Below are 14,941 nucleotides of genomic sequence, written 5' to 3' on the forward strand. Positions count from 1 at the left end.
CTGTTAAAAAATAAAGTATTTATGGGCATAACAAAAAAGCTAGAAGCTGACGCGCATTTCTTTGTCAAATATTGAGTGATTGGTTGTCAAAATAGTTTCTCTTAATCGATAAATCAACCACTGCATGAAAACTCACATTTAGAAGGTGTCAGCGTTGTGATAATGTTTTGTAGTTCAGGCTTTTACAGATTAATATAAGGAGCGGAATTTACAGTGAAAGTGTGACCAAAAAATAAAAAAAATATCCTCCAGGAGCGACGAAGGCTACAAAAAACAACACTGCATCCAATTGTATCCCATGTACCGTGAATGCAGCATAACCTTCAGGCGAGCTGCAGCGACATCTTGAGGCCTTTCGGTTGAACAATACCTTTCATCGCTACGTGTCGTCCTCCTCCTCTGTATTCCCGCTGCACGTCCACAGGAACAGGCAGCAGCAAGTTAGCGGTGAAAGGCAGCGCCCCTCCTGCCCTAGCAGCTCGGACAGACATGGGGGAAATTATTCTTCCAAGGCGCATGTTCCTCTGGTGCATGGCGGTCATCTATTTGACTGCTTTTGTCTCCCTCTATGTGCAGATACCAGGTGAGACTTTACTTATTAGTCTATGTGCATATGTGTGTGTATGTTAGCCTGTTAGCTGAAAACTTTATCTTCCTGGGTTTCTCCGCTTTTCACGGTGTCCTGACCCAGAAGCGCCTGGAAGTTTCTGATGGCAGCAGACACAGAGCTTTCCCCTTGCATGCACACCCCGCAAACCAGCTAACTTTACTAGCTACAATATACAGTCTGTTAGCTACCTGCTGCGGAGAGATAACGAGCCTGTGGAGAAGATGCTCACCAGAGTAATGTTTTTGTACTACAGCACCCACAAACCCCTCTGTTTCCATAGAGGAGCAGGCTTTATTTTCCCACCAGGAATCTAGAAGTCATGGCCCATGACATGAGTCAAAGGAAATGCATATTTCTTTGGTGTCAGGAGGATCATTTCACAGTGCAACAACATATACACTGCATCCTCAGTTCATTTATAGTCTCGCTAGAAATATTTTTAAACCGATTATTAAATGTGGAATGAATTTGATTTTCAGAGTGTAATATAATATAAAACAAATACAGAAACAAGATCATACCAAACCAAATGTGGTTTTCATATGTGGGTCAATTAGATGTTTCGTGTCCATGTGGTGTAGTCAAATTGAAAATGGTTGAAATGTGAAAATAAACGTATGAATAACTTGCACATCCTCTTTTTTGTGGACCCAGCATAACATTTCTGCTTTTAATCCATTTTGAGAGAAAATATTAGGATCATGGCAAAAAAGTTGTGTAACCATAGAAACTTTGTACCAAATTATTAAATTTGCTAAATTGTCAATAAAACACCATATCATCTAGTTTGGCAGAACTAGTGTATTTAAGTTTTCACTTAAATACACTAGCCTACTTGGATAAAATATTTAATATTTATCAGTAGTTTACACCATTTGACATTTTTCAGCAGCATTCAGTCTTACTTGTAAAATGTTTGTCATTTCAAATGACATAAAACCAACAAAAATGCAAAATGTACATTTTAACCTGATGCTACTTTTAAGACAATTTTTAAAGATATTTCTGAATTACTCATCTTACCCACCCTTATTTGTCATTGACCCATGTCCACTATTGTTCTTTGTATGAGCCTGCTTAAATATAGGCATTGAGGATAGATAGAAAAGAAATGTAATGAATGTGGATGCTTCTATACAGGGTGTAAGAGGTAACTGGATTGTTTTATGATGAAAATTATGTGAATCCCATATAGGACTGCAACTAACAATTATTCTCATTATAGGTTAATCTTGATTATTTTCAAAAAAATTTGATTCATTGTTTAGTCTATAAAATGTCAGAAAATGGTGAATAATGTCACTGAATGTTTCCCAAAGCACAAGATTTAACCTGAAATGTCTTGTTTTGAGAGTACTAAAGAAACCAGAAAATAATCACATTTGAGAAGTTTCTGTTTAAAAAAAAAAGATTGATTATCAAATTAAATGTCATTTATTGGCTGGCAACCAATTGATTAATTGGCTAATCGTTGCAGCTCTAATCACTTACTACAGTATGGCCTGTGGCAGATTTTGGTGATTTATTAGACAGCTCTCTCCACCGCCATCATCAAAACATTTAATGAGGATGTATGCTTACTGTATATCTTGTAGAGCTGCAGCCTTTAAAGGATTAGTTGCCAACTATTTGAATCATCTTTTTGAGTAATTCTTTTAAGAAAAACATTTTCAAAATCTGTGATTCCTGATAGTAAACTGAACATCTTTCAGGTTGTGAACAAAACATGACATTTGAAGACATCACCTTGGGCTTTGGGAAACGTTGATCAATATTTTATGGACCAAACAACTAATAGATTAATTGAGAAAATAATCAACAATGTTGTTGCTTCCTGTGTTTGTGTCTGTTTACAGGTCTCTATGGTAATGATGGGCTGCTGCCTGCACGACGGCAGCTGCGATACAGTGGTAAGCCTCTGCTGGAACAGCTACAGTCCTCTCCCACCCTGCTGTGGTTAGGACCTCAGCTTGGCCTGGACACGCACACCGCCATAGAGCTGCTGTGCCTCTTAGGGGCAGCGTTGAGCCTGGCTGCCACGCTGGTGGAGGCTCTGCGAGATAGCGTGGTGTTTCTTTGCCTCTGGGCCTTGTACCTGTCAATGTACCAGGTGAGGGTACAGTAATGTCTACAGCATTTCTCTCTCACAAGTTCCTGTAAGTGATCTCATGATGTTTCTTTGCCTTTGGTTTTTCTGTGGCAGGTGGGCCAGGTCTTTCTCTACTTCCAGTGGTGAGTGACTTGTAGATCTTTGTATTTAGATGTTTGTAATTAACATACCAGTGCTGTAAATAGCAGCAACTCAAGAAGTCTATGACAGTGTGATGATACGATGTTTGTATCATCATAGCAATGTTTGTCTCTGCTGCTGTGCAACAACATCAATCTAAACAACTAGAATGAAGACACTCAGACCTCAGTCCTCTCTTTCTTTCTTTTTCTTTCTCTCTCTTGTTTCTTGTTACACTTCCAACTTTAATAACATTCAGGGACAACCTGCTTCTGGAGACGGGGTTTCTCTGTGTCCTTGTGGCTCCGCTGACATTAATCAGGGGGTCCCGGAGGTTCAGAGAACATGATGGTGTGACCTTCTGGCTGATCCGCTGGCTGCTCTTCAGGCTCATGTTTGCATCTGGAGTGGTGAAACTCACATCACGTTGTCCAACATGGTGGGGTCTTACAGGTATGTGTCTCTATGTCTTTACACTACAGGATGTACTGACAGAAGAGATTAAATCACTTTATAAGGAGAAAATCAAAATGCTTTCATGACCTGCAGATGTAAATGCTCAAACAATTTTGTACATCTCCTTGTGTCGGTGAACTGTCACAATCTTATTTAAGTCTTTTTTACACTTTTGAATAGCTCTGACATATCACTACGAGACTCAGTGTATACCTACTCCGCTGGCCTGGTTTGCCCACCAGTTGCCAGTTTGGTGGCAGAAGCTGAGTGTGATGGGAACCTTCGTCATAGAGATCGTTGTACCACTGTTTTTCTTCAGCCCTCTGCGCAGGCTGCGACTCGGAGCTTTTTACTTGCAGGTTGGTATAAATTAACATGCCTGTTTTCAAAGTTTGTTTTCTTTCTGTGCTTTGCAGCCTTAACTCCAGGGTTGTCTAATAAATGTCTCTGAAATCTACAATTAACAAGGATGTTAAGTGCTGTGCTTATTAAAAAAGCTAATTTCTTTTATCAAATAGGACCCATTTCTTTATGTTTAACAGGTGAAATTATGGGTTGATTTTATGTTTCTTTGTAAAGGTGCTGCTCCAAGTGCTCATCATTTTGACAGGCAACTACAACTTCTTCAACCTGCTGACATTAACCCTCAGTCTGTCTCTGCTCGACGACCAACATGTACACTTCTGGCTGCGCAAGACAGACAAGACCACCAACCACAGTAGGATAAGCATAGACACTTTATACATATGCATAGTTTCCAAGCTAATTTCAAAAATGTGCACAAATAGGGGGAAATCAATCTCACAATTCACTGGTTGTTTGAGATTTGTTTAAATAGTAAAGTATACATGTAATATTCCAAATACTGTAATACTGTAAAAACCTGTCTATTCAGTTTGCACAGCTGTAGAACCAGTGACCATTCAGACATTGTTCTCATAAAAAAAAAGTTCCCAGAAAATTATATGGATTGTCTTTAATTAATAACAATAATAATAATTATTAATTTAATTCATATTTAAGTCATTGTGCTTCTCATTATTCATTAGCATACATCAGCATATTTAACACTCACTAAATGACTTTAAACCCTGCTTACAGATACTACTGGGACAAAGCTTGAATATGAGCCTGCATTGTTTGTCCATTCAGAGTATCTTCCCTCTGTCTTTGTTCTGATCAGACTCCAAGCTGTGGTCGTGGCTGTGTTACCTGCTGGAGCTGGCAGTCTGGTCTCTCCTGATCTTTGGCTCAGTCATATGTTTTGATCTTCAGCTGGACACCACAAAGAACGCAGTCTCCTCCAGGACAGGTTTGTGTGTATTCATGTGCAGTTATATAAACAATTGAGTTTGTCTTTTGGAGTTTTTCATGAACACTTTCATCCTTTCAGCATTCACATACCACCACTTTAACAATTTTCTGAAGACTGTCACCATCCCCTCTGTCTGGATTGGGGTCCTGTCTCTCACGTGGGAGATGGTCAAAGCCATGTTCAGGTAGGTTTCCTTCTGTGTGTTGGCGGGTGATTGATTATGTGGTCTGTTGCAGTAGAAGTACAACATTAAAATGTGTAATGTGTCTTTTCTAGGTGTGCATGCGTCTCTGGCTTCCTGAAGAGATTTTGGGGAACCCTCCAGTGGACTGTGTTTGCTGCTGCCACTGCTGCCATGTTCACTATCAGTCTGGTGTGTGATGATGGAGATACAGTAATGGTTTAATTTTCTCATTTCCACTCTGACTCTAAATCATGATTATGGTGTTATTCTTTTCCAGGTGCCGTATACCTATATTGAGTTTGACTCTAATGCTAGGTTGTGGCCAGGAGTGCGTCAGGTACACGAGCTGGTCGATCGCTACCAGCTGGTCAACTCATACGGTCTGTTCAGAAGGATGACCGGCGTTGCTGGGCGGCCAGAAGTTGTCATTGAGGGGAGTAACGACGGAGTCCAATGGACGGTGAGAGGAAAAATTCATCATTGATGACGGGTTCAAGCTGACTGCTCTTCTACACTGTAGTGTCTGTTGTGTAGTGTCATTGTAGTGCCTACCAGTTTATCAGTTCATATCATGTCCTTTTTCCTTTTAGGAGATTGAGTTTATGTATAAGCCAGGCAATCTGAGTGGACCTCCTCCTATGGTGACACCTCATCAGCCCAGGTTGGACTGGCAAATGTGGTTTGCTGCCCTCGGGCACCATACGCAGGCTCCATGGTTCACCAGCCTGATGTACAGACTGCTGCAGGGCAAGAAAGATGGTACGCAGTGCTGCAGCTGATTTTCTTGCTGTGACTACTAACACTACTTTATCTACTTTCAGGGCAATTCAGCTCTGAATCCAAAGGGGCAGAAAACGATGACGCACTTCTCTGGGGGTTATAGTTTCCAACCATGCTGCATATATGGCTACAACCAAATGAGTAGCATGATCATAGCAAATGTTTTGTCATATTGATCAGTAATTAGGTGATCAGAAATGAATTGTTAAGGTATCTGCAGGTCTCAAAGTAATTACATTTAGTTTCACAAAAACACTAGCATGCATTAAAACTTTTAGTTTATTTCAACGTGATGCATTTCCCAGGTTTTTATAAACCAGAATTATTCTTTAATTTCATTTTAAAATGTATTTTTGTATTTTTGTTTGCAGGCTGAAGGGAGATGTTCTACATCTATTAACTAAAAGTGATACTGGCCTGACTGTGCAAGCTGTTTTAATACTTCTTTGTGGAATTTCAGTCAGACCTATTTCATACCCTCACTTTTGGCAATTGGGTGCCCAGGGTGGTACTGTCAAAAAAGAGACTGGCAGACATTGTTGCATACAATAGCATGATGTTTTTACTTGGAGTGATACAAATATAATAAAGCCAGCTACAGTGCTAAAGTGCAGACAGCCAGATATTCATTAACAGTATATCAGACAGGGTGTCAGAGTGAGGCACAGTGCTGTAACAGGGCCAGAGGTGCACCATGCCTGAAAGTTTCAACTCATGGCACACAATGCAGAAAAAACTTTCCTTTTTATTAAAAAAATAAATAAACTGAGCTCTGACATCTTGGTTTTTATGTTCTGCAGTGATAGAGCTGATCCAGACGGATGTCACTCAATATCCATTCCACAAGGAGCCCCCTGCTTACCTCCGAGCCCACCGCTACAGATACTGGTTTACTGAACCAAAGGCTGACGGGTCAGTGCTCTCTCCCTCTACCTCTACTTCTGCCTCTGCTTCAGTGTGTTTAGAAACACAGAAGAAATCTTATGATTTCTGACAGAAGTAGCCTGTGTGAGCTGAAAATATCAACACACAACACCATCCAACACTTGCCATCTTTGAAATGTTTATCACATTTTCAAAAGTTTTGTCACCATTTTAAAACCAATTAAAATGGATCAATTTAGGTAATTTATACTCATTTGCACACTGTCTGTCTCAGTTGGACAGCCTATATAAATGATATCACATACATACAAACAAGCATATTTACTGTTTGGCTGGTCTTTTTTGGGCAGATCCTACCCAGAGCGATGGTGGAGGAGGGTCTATGATGAGGAATTTTATCCCACGGTGCACCTGGGAAACTCATTCCTAGAGAGCATGCTTAACCAGCACGGACTCAAGGTAAATATATCTTAAAATGACAAAAATTATGAAAGGTGTAAAGAAAATATTCAGGCTTTAACTGATTCCAGTATTGATTGATATGTGATCATTATTTGTGTGCAGGATAAATCGCCTCCACGTATGCCTAAAACCAGAGTTGCCAGGGCGATGAGGTGGGTGCGCTCTCAGGTCAGGGGTGTTCCCTCTGAAGTGTTAATCTGGACCCTCATTGCCTGCAGTGCCACCTTGTGTCTACTAAAGGGATTGCGAAACAGACACAAATACACTGAACCAAAAGCAAACGCGTCTGAGACTGCCAACAATCACACAGAAGCGACACACGACAGCACTTCAGACCACCTCGGGAAGTCAGATGAACAACAGGAAGAGGAAGGGGTAAATGAAGAGGACAGTGAGGATGAGGTGGAGGAAGGTGACACAGGGGAGAAAGGCAAGGTTACTGATGATGAAGAGAATGAGGAGGAAGAGGGGGATGATGAGGAGGAAGAAGAGAGAGAAAAAGATGACAACCTGCGAAAAAGAAAGTTTTAAGATGCAAGTCATCTTTAATCACCATCTGCCTTCATAAAATCTTACTAAAATGACCAAAGAAATTGTTTGTATATTTGTATTTCCTGGTGAGACAGTTATGGAAAAAAGTTTATTATTGTTTATTGCTGTCTCACCTTAATGCAGTACATGACTCATAAAGCACTTACTTTTATCAGAAACACTAAAACCACTCTGGTCAGTATTTAATTTGCCTATGTTTAATAATCCGAGAGAGATCTTCTCAACAAATCAAGTGAAAGCAGAAATTACTTCTTTTTTTTGTTAGGAGGGTGAACATGTATATCGTTTCAGATTTTTTCTTCCGTGCCATTTTTTGTACTTTTTCTACGTGGTTTATTCAGGTGTGGTTCTACTTCTAGGTGAATGCAGGTGTTTGTGTTTGCTTAATGTTGTTATTGTATTTTTGTCCCTGTGGTCACTTGTCTCTGCTGTATGTCCAGAACTGAAGCAACTCTGCACTTTTTCTTTTTTTTCTCCACTGGTGTCTTTTTTGCTTCCTTTAGTATTAGAAATGAAACATCACACAAAGCAATGTAATACTTTTTAATATTAAAATATGATACAATTTTCTGTCAGTGTTTCATAATTATGAGAATTATGACATTAAAAACGTGAATTGTTAGTATACATAAAATCAGACATTCTAATCTAGTTATTCTAATTATATTCTGAGTAGTTAGAAACTTGATATAAATATATTTGGTGATAAGTAATATGTGTACAGAAGGTACTAAGTGCAGCTACAGTGTTATATGTACAGTATGTGATCATCTCTATGTGCTTATTTCTTGACAGCCTTTCATTGCTGCGTGTCTGTTTCACCACTTCAGTATACCAGGGCAGTACTTGTCGATCAGGGACTGGTAATATGGCTTCAGCTCTTCAACGTTGGGCAGATTGGGGCTCTTTGTGTACAGGTCAAATTTGCTGTGGAAAGGACAGACGGTTCAGGGTCAGGAGAAAGCAGCGAGTAGGACAATGAGAACAGTAGAGAGGAAGATACTCACTTAAACTCTTGGACCCAGGGCAGCATTCGAAGGTCTTTGTCATTGCACAGGTGCATGTAGTCTCCACGAGAGTGCCAGGGGTAAAAGGAATGGAAGCGGATCATGTAAAGCCCCTGAAGAAAGACAGAAAAAACAGTAGATCCATAATGAGTCTGCAACCGCTGTAAGTTTTTATTCTTCAATTACACATGACCAGTCAAGGCCATATAATCGTATCTTCTATCATGTGTCAACTTTACAATGATGTGCCCAAAACATAAATTAACAGCAATGTATTGTAAAATTGTACTCACTTCCTCTGGTATGGTGCAGTTGTTGAACTTCATAACTCTATAGAGGTACTCTGAAGACAAAAATGCAGGAATTAAGTACAGCATCATAGTTAAAAAGCTATTTAACAGTGGTACACATTTATATGTTTTAATGGGATGACCTCTCTTACCGTCATGACCCCAGGACATGAAGACGTGTTCGAGCCCACAGTTGGGTTCATAGATCCCATGTTCAGTACTAAGAGAGAAAAAAATCTTTTTATAATGAGACAAACTCCAGAATCAAACACATAACCTGTGTATAAGATGCTGTAGATAATGATAGTCATAAAATACATAAGTTTAGTACAGCAGAGTACCTGTGATGGTATTGCATATAAATACAGTTATATTATTGATCGATTGACTACAAGTGCTGCAAAATGGATTTTGCTTTTTAAAGTAATCAATTGATCATCCTTTCGTTTACAAGTCTTAATGATGTAATACAAGGGTACCTACTTGTAGTATGGGTTTTTATCATCAGTGTTATCCAGGAAGGTGCTGTCTCTGAACACAATGGACTTTTGAAACTTGCAGCCCACAGGGAAGGTGTCCCCCACCACAGCCCACTACAGAGTACACACGTTTCTCATTAAAAGACACAAAGGATCTAAATTGGGTCATAAAATAATAAATGGATATTTAAGAAACGATAAAATGACATGAGTGTTATATACTTAAGTTTATAGAAAAGCTAGTCTGAATTCTTTATTACAGTTAGGCAGTACAGTGAACTTATATTCATTAGTAATTCCAGGCACCATGAAGGACCTGTAGTGGCAGCGATTGTTGCTTCTTAACTTTCTCCTACCTGGGGTTCATCCCAAAGAGCCATGATTTTCCCAACATCATGGATAAGACCCACCAACTGGAACCAGTCTGCGGAGGACCAGTGAATGCAAGACATTTACCAAACTTTACATGTGTGGGTGTGGGTGTGGGTGGATAGGGCTGTTGTCTCCCTCTGTCTGGTACCTTTGTCAGGGTGCTCTTTACGGATGCCCTCAGCAGTCTGGAAGGCATGGAACGAGTTGGGGAAGTCCACATCAGGATCGGACTCATCCACCAGCTGGTCTAGAGACATAATAATGTCCATCATCCCCATCTGAGTGTGGTTGCAGCTGGTCCATTCAGAATGCTGCAGGGGGGTGAATCACATTATTATGAGGAGGGTACTTTTTCTCAAACTCCCTTCGAAATCTTTTTTAGGTGAGAAAAAGTGCCTGAACACCTCTAAAAAAAGTAGAAAAGAAAAGTATTTTCACTGTTAAATTTGAAACATATTTTTTATAGAAGGTCTCTGATCAGCCTGAGTGGGTGATTTCAAACAAACAAGTGTTCCTACATAACCTTTAGGAGAAGTGAAAATGAGGTTACTCAAACAATGTTTGCTCAGTCTAAAAGGCTCATTCCGTCCACTGGTGCAAAACAAAAGTTCACCAAACATGAAGAGGATTCAGAGTCGGTGTGAAAGACATACTGCATAGCTGCAGTTTTTGCTCTTCATTTACTGACTTTTTGCTTCACAAAGTCCAGCGTCTGGTTGGTGTGCATCAGCTTGTACGTGTTGAACACACGGTCAATTAGACTTCCATCCTGAAACACAAATATACAGCATGCAATGATACAATTACATAATCCTAGTTGTTTAAAATAAAGACAAGAAGTAACACCACATGAAATATGGATAAATGTGTTTTTGCAAAAGTTGAAGCTTTGTTGCATCTTTAACACTTAGCCAGCAATGCAACCTACTGTGATTTCCTAATTTCTTTCAAAATTTACTGAAACAGCAATTTAATTAAGAATTACATAACATATTTTCTATATTGCAGTATACAGTATAACAATTCTATGAAGAGTATATTTATTAGTGTATACAGAGGACAATTCTAGCCACTGAACTTCTTTGAAAACAAAACAGCATCTCAGAAGTCTATGTATGATAAAGATGTATTATAAGTTTGATTAAGACATTAACAGGTGAATTAGGGCAAATATGCAGATCTGCCTGTTTCAACCATCAGACTGTGTGTACATTAAATCTCTACATTTTGGAAAAGTGGAAAAAATCATAAAATTTACAAAGTGATGTCAAATAAACAAACATATGTCCATGAAGTTGACCTTTTGAGTGAATTATAGCCTTCTAATTGATTCATAGGCTTACCTCAAAGTTTCTGTATTCCTCCTTCTCTTTGGCTTCATTTTTGTCCAGGTTTGGCCGATATGCTAGAGATGGGTCTGGACCCTGCGTTTGAAATAACAGACATTAAAGGATATGTTTTCAAGTTTTACATACAGTAGATACTTTGAAAAGAATAAGTAAAATGGCACATACCAAGTTGATGACCCTCATGGTTATTGTATGAAGTCTATTCAGCTGCAGTGTTGTGATGTGTTGGTCCTCTAAAACTGAGCATCTACTTCCCTACCTGTATATATCCTGCTGGTTAAAACCTGCACAGTAGGCTCACATGAGGTTTAACTCCAGTCACACTTTAACCAAACCTCACCTAATGGGGTACCCTGTGTTGAACTTTGGCTGTGTGTGTGTGTGTGTGTGTGTGTGTGTGTGTGTGTGTGTGTGTGTGTTTGTGTGTGTGTGTGTGTGTGTGTGTGTGTGTGTGTGTGTGTGTGTGTGTGTGTGTGTGTGTGTGTGTGTGTGTGTGTATGTGTGTGTGTGTGTGTGTGTGTGTGTGTGTGTTTTTCAATAATCAGCAGGTTACATATTTGGGCTGATGTAGAATGACTCAGTAGTTCTTTGTTCCTCAGTTTAGTTGTTTATTATTAACCATATAGTTTTTTTTAATTATTAATGAAAAACAGCACTATTTTATTTTAAAACCAAAGATTCCTGCTTTCAAGTTTCAGGTTATTTCTGGGTAATGACCCCATTACAACAGGGTCTGAATGGTGTTTTCTCAGTATCAAATGTCCTGAAATGCCCTGGTTCGCTGTGTCAGTTTGGTCAAACATACATACACACACACACACACACATCAGATCATGGTCACTTTAGACATAACATAGACTCATTTCCTGGAGACTTACCCTAACCTTAATGATCACCACTACTTGCCTAACCCTAACCATAGCTGCTTCCCCAAAAATTAGCTATTTCCCATTTGGGGACATGGCTTATGTCACCAATTGGACAAGCCAGAAATTTCTCCCCAAAAGTAGCTTATGACAGATCACACACACACACACACACACACACACACACACACACACACACACACACACACACACACACACACACACACACACACACACACCTCTACATTACAGGCACTGGATGTGAACGGTCAATAAAAAATCTCTTCTGTTTGTTGAACCAGAGGTAAAGTTAGAACAAGATGTTCAAACAAGCCTCAGTCGATGACCCAGTGTTAATGTCTGCCTGTCACAGTCACCAGATACCCTGTTTGATTTCAGTCCCAGTACACCACCAGTTGCCCATCTCACTGCTTTGGACTAAATGTGTGAATGAGGGGAATTTAATCAGCTTTAATGCAGCACAAAAGATGCACACTAGATGCTCATGTGATGTGATGTTTTGTGGATTGTTGTCATATTTGAGATAAGTTTACTTTTGGCATAAAGCCCTACTCCTACTTCCTTCTAGAGGTCATTGACTGGATACACACACATGTAGACACACAGCTGTGTCTGGGTCAATAGGTCAAGCGTTTTGCGTCATTTAACTATTTGTTTGTCCGTGTGGATATTGTCATGTAACATGTCAGAAAAAATCTAATTAATCAAAATGAATAAAAATTAAAAACATAAAATATTTACCAAGCTGATAACCACTATTTTAACCACACAAATGCAATGATAAGCTCAGCATGGTAGGTCTCTGGCATATGGACTATCTGAGCACCTATTGCAGTGTCTGTGCAACAGCAGATAAGTGCAAAAGACTGAATGAAGATAACTATAGATCAGAAAGTGTACTGATTATTAAATATTCTTTCAGCCAGTCACATTAATGCTGTCATGGCCAATCACAGTTAAACACGACAACAACAGAGGAGCATTCAGCCCCAACAAAACATATCAAAACGTTTACTTAAAGGTAGATGCTAGATTGGATGGGCTAATGGACAAAGTCTTATTAGGGTTAGGGTTAGAATTAGGTAAAAGTTAAGGTTAAGGTTATCGTACAAATCTTGTGAGAGTTATGCAAATCGTCTCTCTGGCCCATTCAATCTAGCACCCACCTTATTTAAATGGAAATGGCGGTGCGTTGAACACCCTGGAAGCATTCCATACTACCAACAGTACATACTTTTCTATGAGCTGCAGAAGGCTACATGCTAAAAGTAAAAAGTAGTATTCAGATTCAGTCCCTGTAGTGTTACGCAAGTGTTGCAACTATGGCAGCTGAGAAGGCCATGTTCTTGCGTACAGAAACTCAACTAAAAGATTCTGACTGTTAAAAGACCAGTGGAGCCAGAGGAATTTAATTTGACTTATACAACTTAACAACCTATTGAGTGACTGCAGAACTCACTTGCTGAAACATGTTAGACAATTATAGCTGCTCTCTGCAATATAATGAGAGCAGACACATGATTATCACCCTGGTATGTTCAATGAGGAGAACTGTACCACTCTTGAACCCAACATCACTCGCAGTATGACCATAATAATAACAATAATAATACTATTAGTAATAACAATAATAATAATAATAATAATAATAATAATAATAATGTACCGTAGGGCACACATGAAAGGAGACTTGTGTCCAAGACTCTATTGCCCCAGTGCATGCTGGGAGGGCTCTCAACACACCAACTGTTATTAACAGCGGTCACATGATTCATACTCAATTAAATCATATAAATGCTGATCATGGCTTCAACTCTCAATACATTTTCCCTTTATATTGCAAGAAAATGTAATCCAGGATAAACAAATCAATCAAACTGCATTCATAGAACCAAACTGGCGAAATAAGCTTTCAGAGGATTTTTTAGACTGATAACAGCATGTTTCAAGCCACATTTGAAGAACATTGTGTTGTTATCAGCCAATTTAATGAAGGCAACCACAGTGAATGGACTTATGTAAAAGGCACTGTGCTCTGTGTCAAAAAAAAGTTCTTTTCAGTGTATGCTTCATTCTTCCTCCTCCAGACATACTGCTGATCCATAGGCCCGAAAAGTTTCAGTTTTGTTTCAACGCTCCACAGAACAGAATCCCAAAACCTCTTTGGCTTATTTATATAGTTTTGAGCAAATTGGAGCCTACTTTTGTTGTGCCTTCGGGTCAGTAGTGGTGTACGTCTTGGAGTACAGGCATAGAGCCCTTCAGTGTTTAGTATGCGCCTTACTGTGGAAACTGACACCTCAGTGCCTGCTGCCACCAAGTCTTGCTGCAGGTCTTTTGCAGTCAGTCGAGGGTTTTTGACCACCTGCCTCCTCAGGAATCTGGTGGCAGCCGTTGATGGCTTCCTTTTTCTGCCACATCCAGGTAGTGTAGCCACTGTTCCTTTAACTTTAAATTTGCAAATTATGCTTCCAGCTGTATCTCTAGGAACATTCAGTGCCTTTGCTATCTTTTTGTATCCTTTTCCTTGTTTATGCAAGGCAATGATCTCTTCTCTGAATGTTTTGGACAATTCTCTTGACTCAGCCATATTTCTAACATGCAATGAACAGTCACTATCAACAGTCCAGGTATTTCAGGGGTTCTCTCTCAAGCACACCTGATGCAACTAATGAAGCCCTTGATATGTTGCATCAGGTGTGCTTTAGACCGCACCTGATTTGCAAATGTGTGCTCTTATGATGAATTCTATTCAGGGGGTTGAATATTTTTGAGACTGCAGTGGTCATTGAAAGTAGCATTTAGTGCTGAATTTGGATAAAATCCTTGTAATATTAGTTTTATTTAACTATTTAAACTGTTCTTGTGTAATTTATTTATTGCAAACACCTGAAATTTTTTATATTTTGCCAATAAACCTAAGAGGCATTGGGGGTTGAATAATTTTTATTGCAACTGTAGGTCCTCTATGTCTTTATAGATACACACACACACAAGCACACACACAGTAAGAAAAGCCTCAAAACTTATGTTTACATCAGAGATGTGTCTTGAGGTGGTGGTGACTCTGTGAGAACTGATTG

The 14,941-nt window shown here is 39.4% G+C and overlaps 2 protein-coding genes across 3 annotated transcripts; one reads left to right on the top strand and one right to left on the bottom strand.

Annotated features, from left to right (window-relative positions):
* Positions 1–424: 424 nt before the first annotated feature.
* On the top strand, positions 425–7,876 carry lmf2a (lipase maturation factor 2a). Its single transcript, XM_053319132.1, has 14 exons — positions 425–583; positions 2,467–2,720; positions 2,814–2,842; positions 3,100–3,293; positions 3,477–3,655; positions 3,876–4,014; positions 4,480–4,608; positions 4,690–4,795; positions 4,888–4,984; positions 5,073–5,255; positions 5,386–5,554; positions 6,376–6,487; positions 6,811–6,919; positions 7,025–7,876. Exons 1-14 carry the CDS (start codon positions 490–492, stop codon positions 7,451–7,453), a joined length of 2,223 nt encoding a protein of 740 aa, XP_053175107.1. The 5' UTR covers positions 425–489; the 3' UTR covers positions 7,454–7,876.
* Positions 7,877–8,003: 127 nt separating this feature from the next.
* On the bottom strand, positions 8,004–11,319 carry miox (myo-inositol oxygenase). Of its 2 annotated transcripts, XM_053319137.1 has the most exons (10): positions 11,137–11,311; positions 10,966–11,046; positions 10,311–10,391; positions 9,771–9,933; positions 9,607–9,674; positions 9,255–9,364; positions 8,924–8,991; positions 8,775–8,824; positions 8,482–8,594; positions 8,004–8,401 (listed from the first exon to the last, which is right to left on the bottom strand). In XM_053319137.1, the coding sequence occupies exons 1-10, from the start codon at positions 11,152–11,154 to the stop codon at positions 8,293–8,295; spliced, it is 861 nt and encodes a 286-aa protein (XP_053175112.1). In that variant the 5' UTR covers positions 11,155–11,311; the 3' UTR covers positions 8,004–8,292. The 2 variants fall into 2 exon arrangements, with proteins under 2 accessions (XP_053175112.1, XP_053175111.1); XM_053319136.1 differs by having other exon boundaries at positions 8,775–8,991; positions 11,137–11,319.
* Between the last annotated feature and the right edge of the window lie 3,622 nt (positions 11,320–14,941).

This window comes from Scomber japonicus, chromosome 5, assembly GCF_027409825.1.
Source record: "Scomber japonicus isolate fScoJap1 chromosome 5, fScoJap1.pri, whole genome shotgun sequence".
Taxonomy (NCBI): domain Eukaryota; kingdom Metazoa; phylum Chordata; class Actinopteri; order Scombriformes; family Scombridae; genus Scomber; species Scomber japonicus.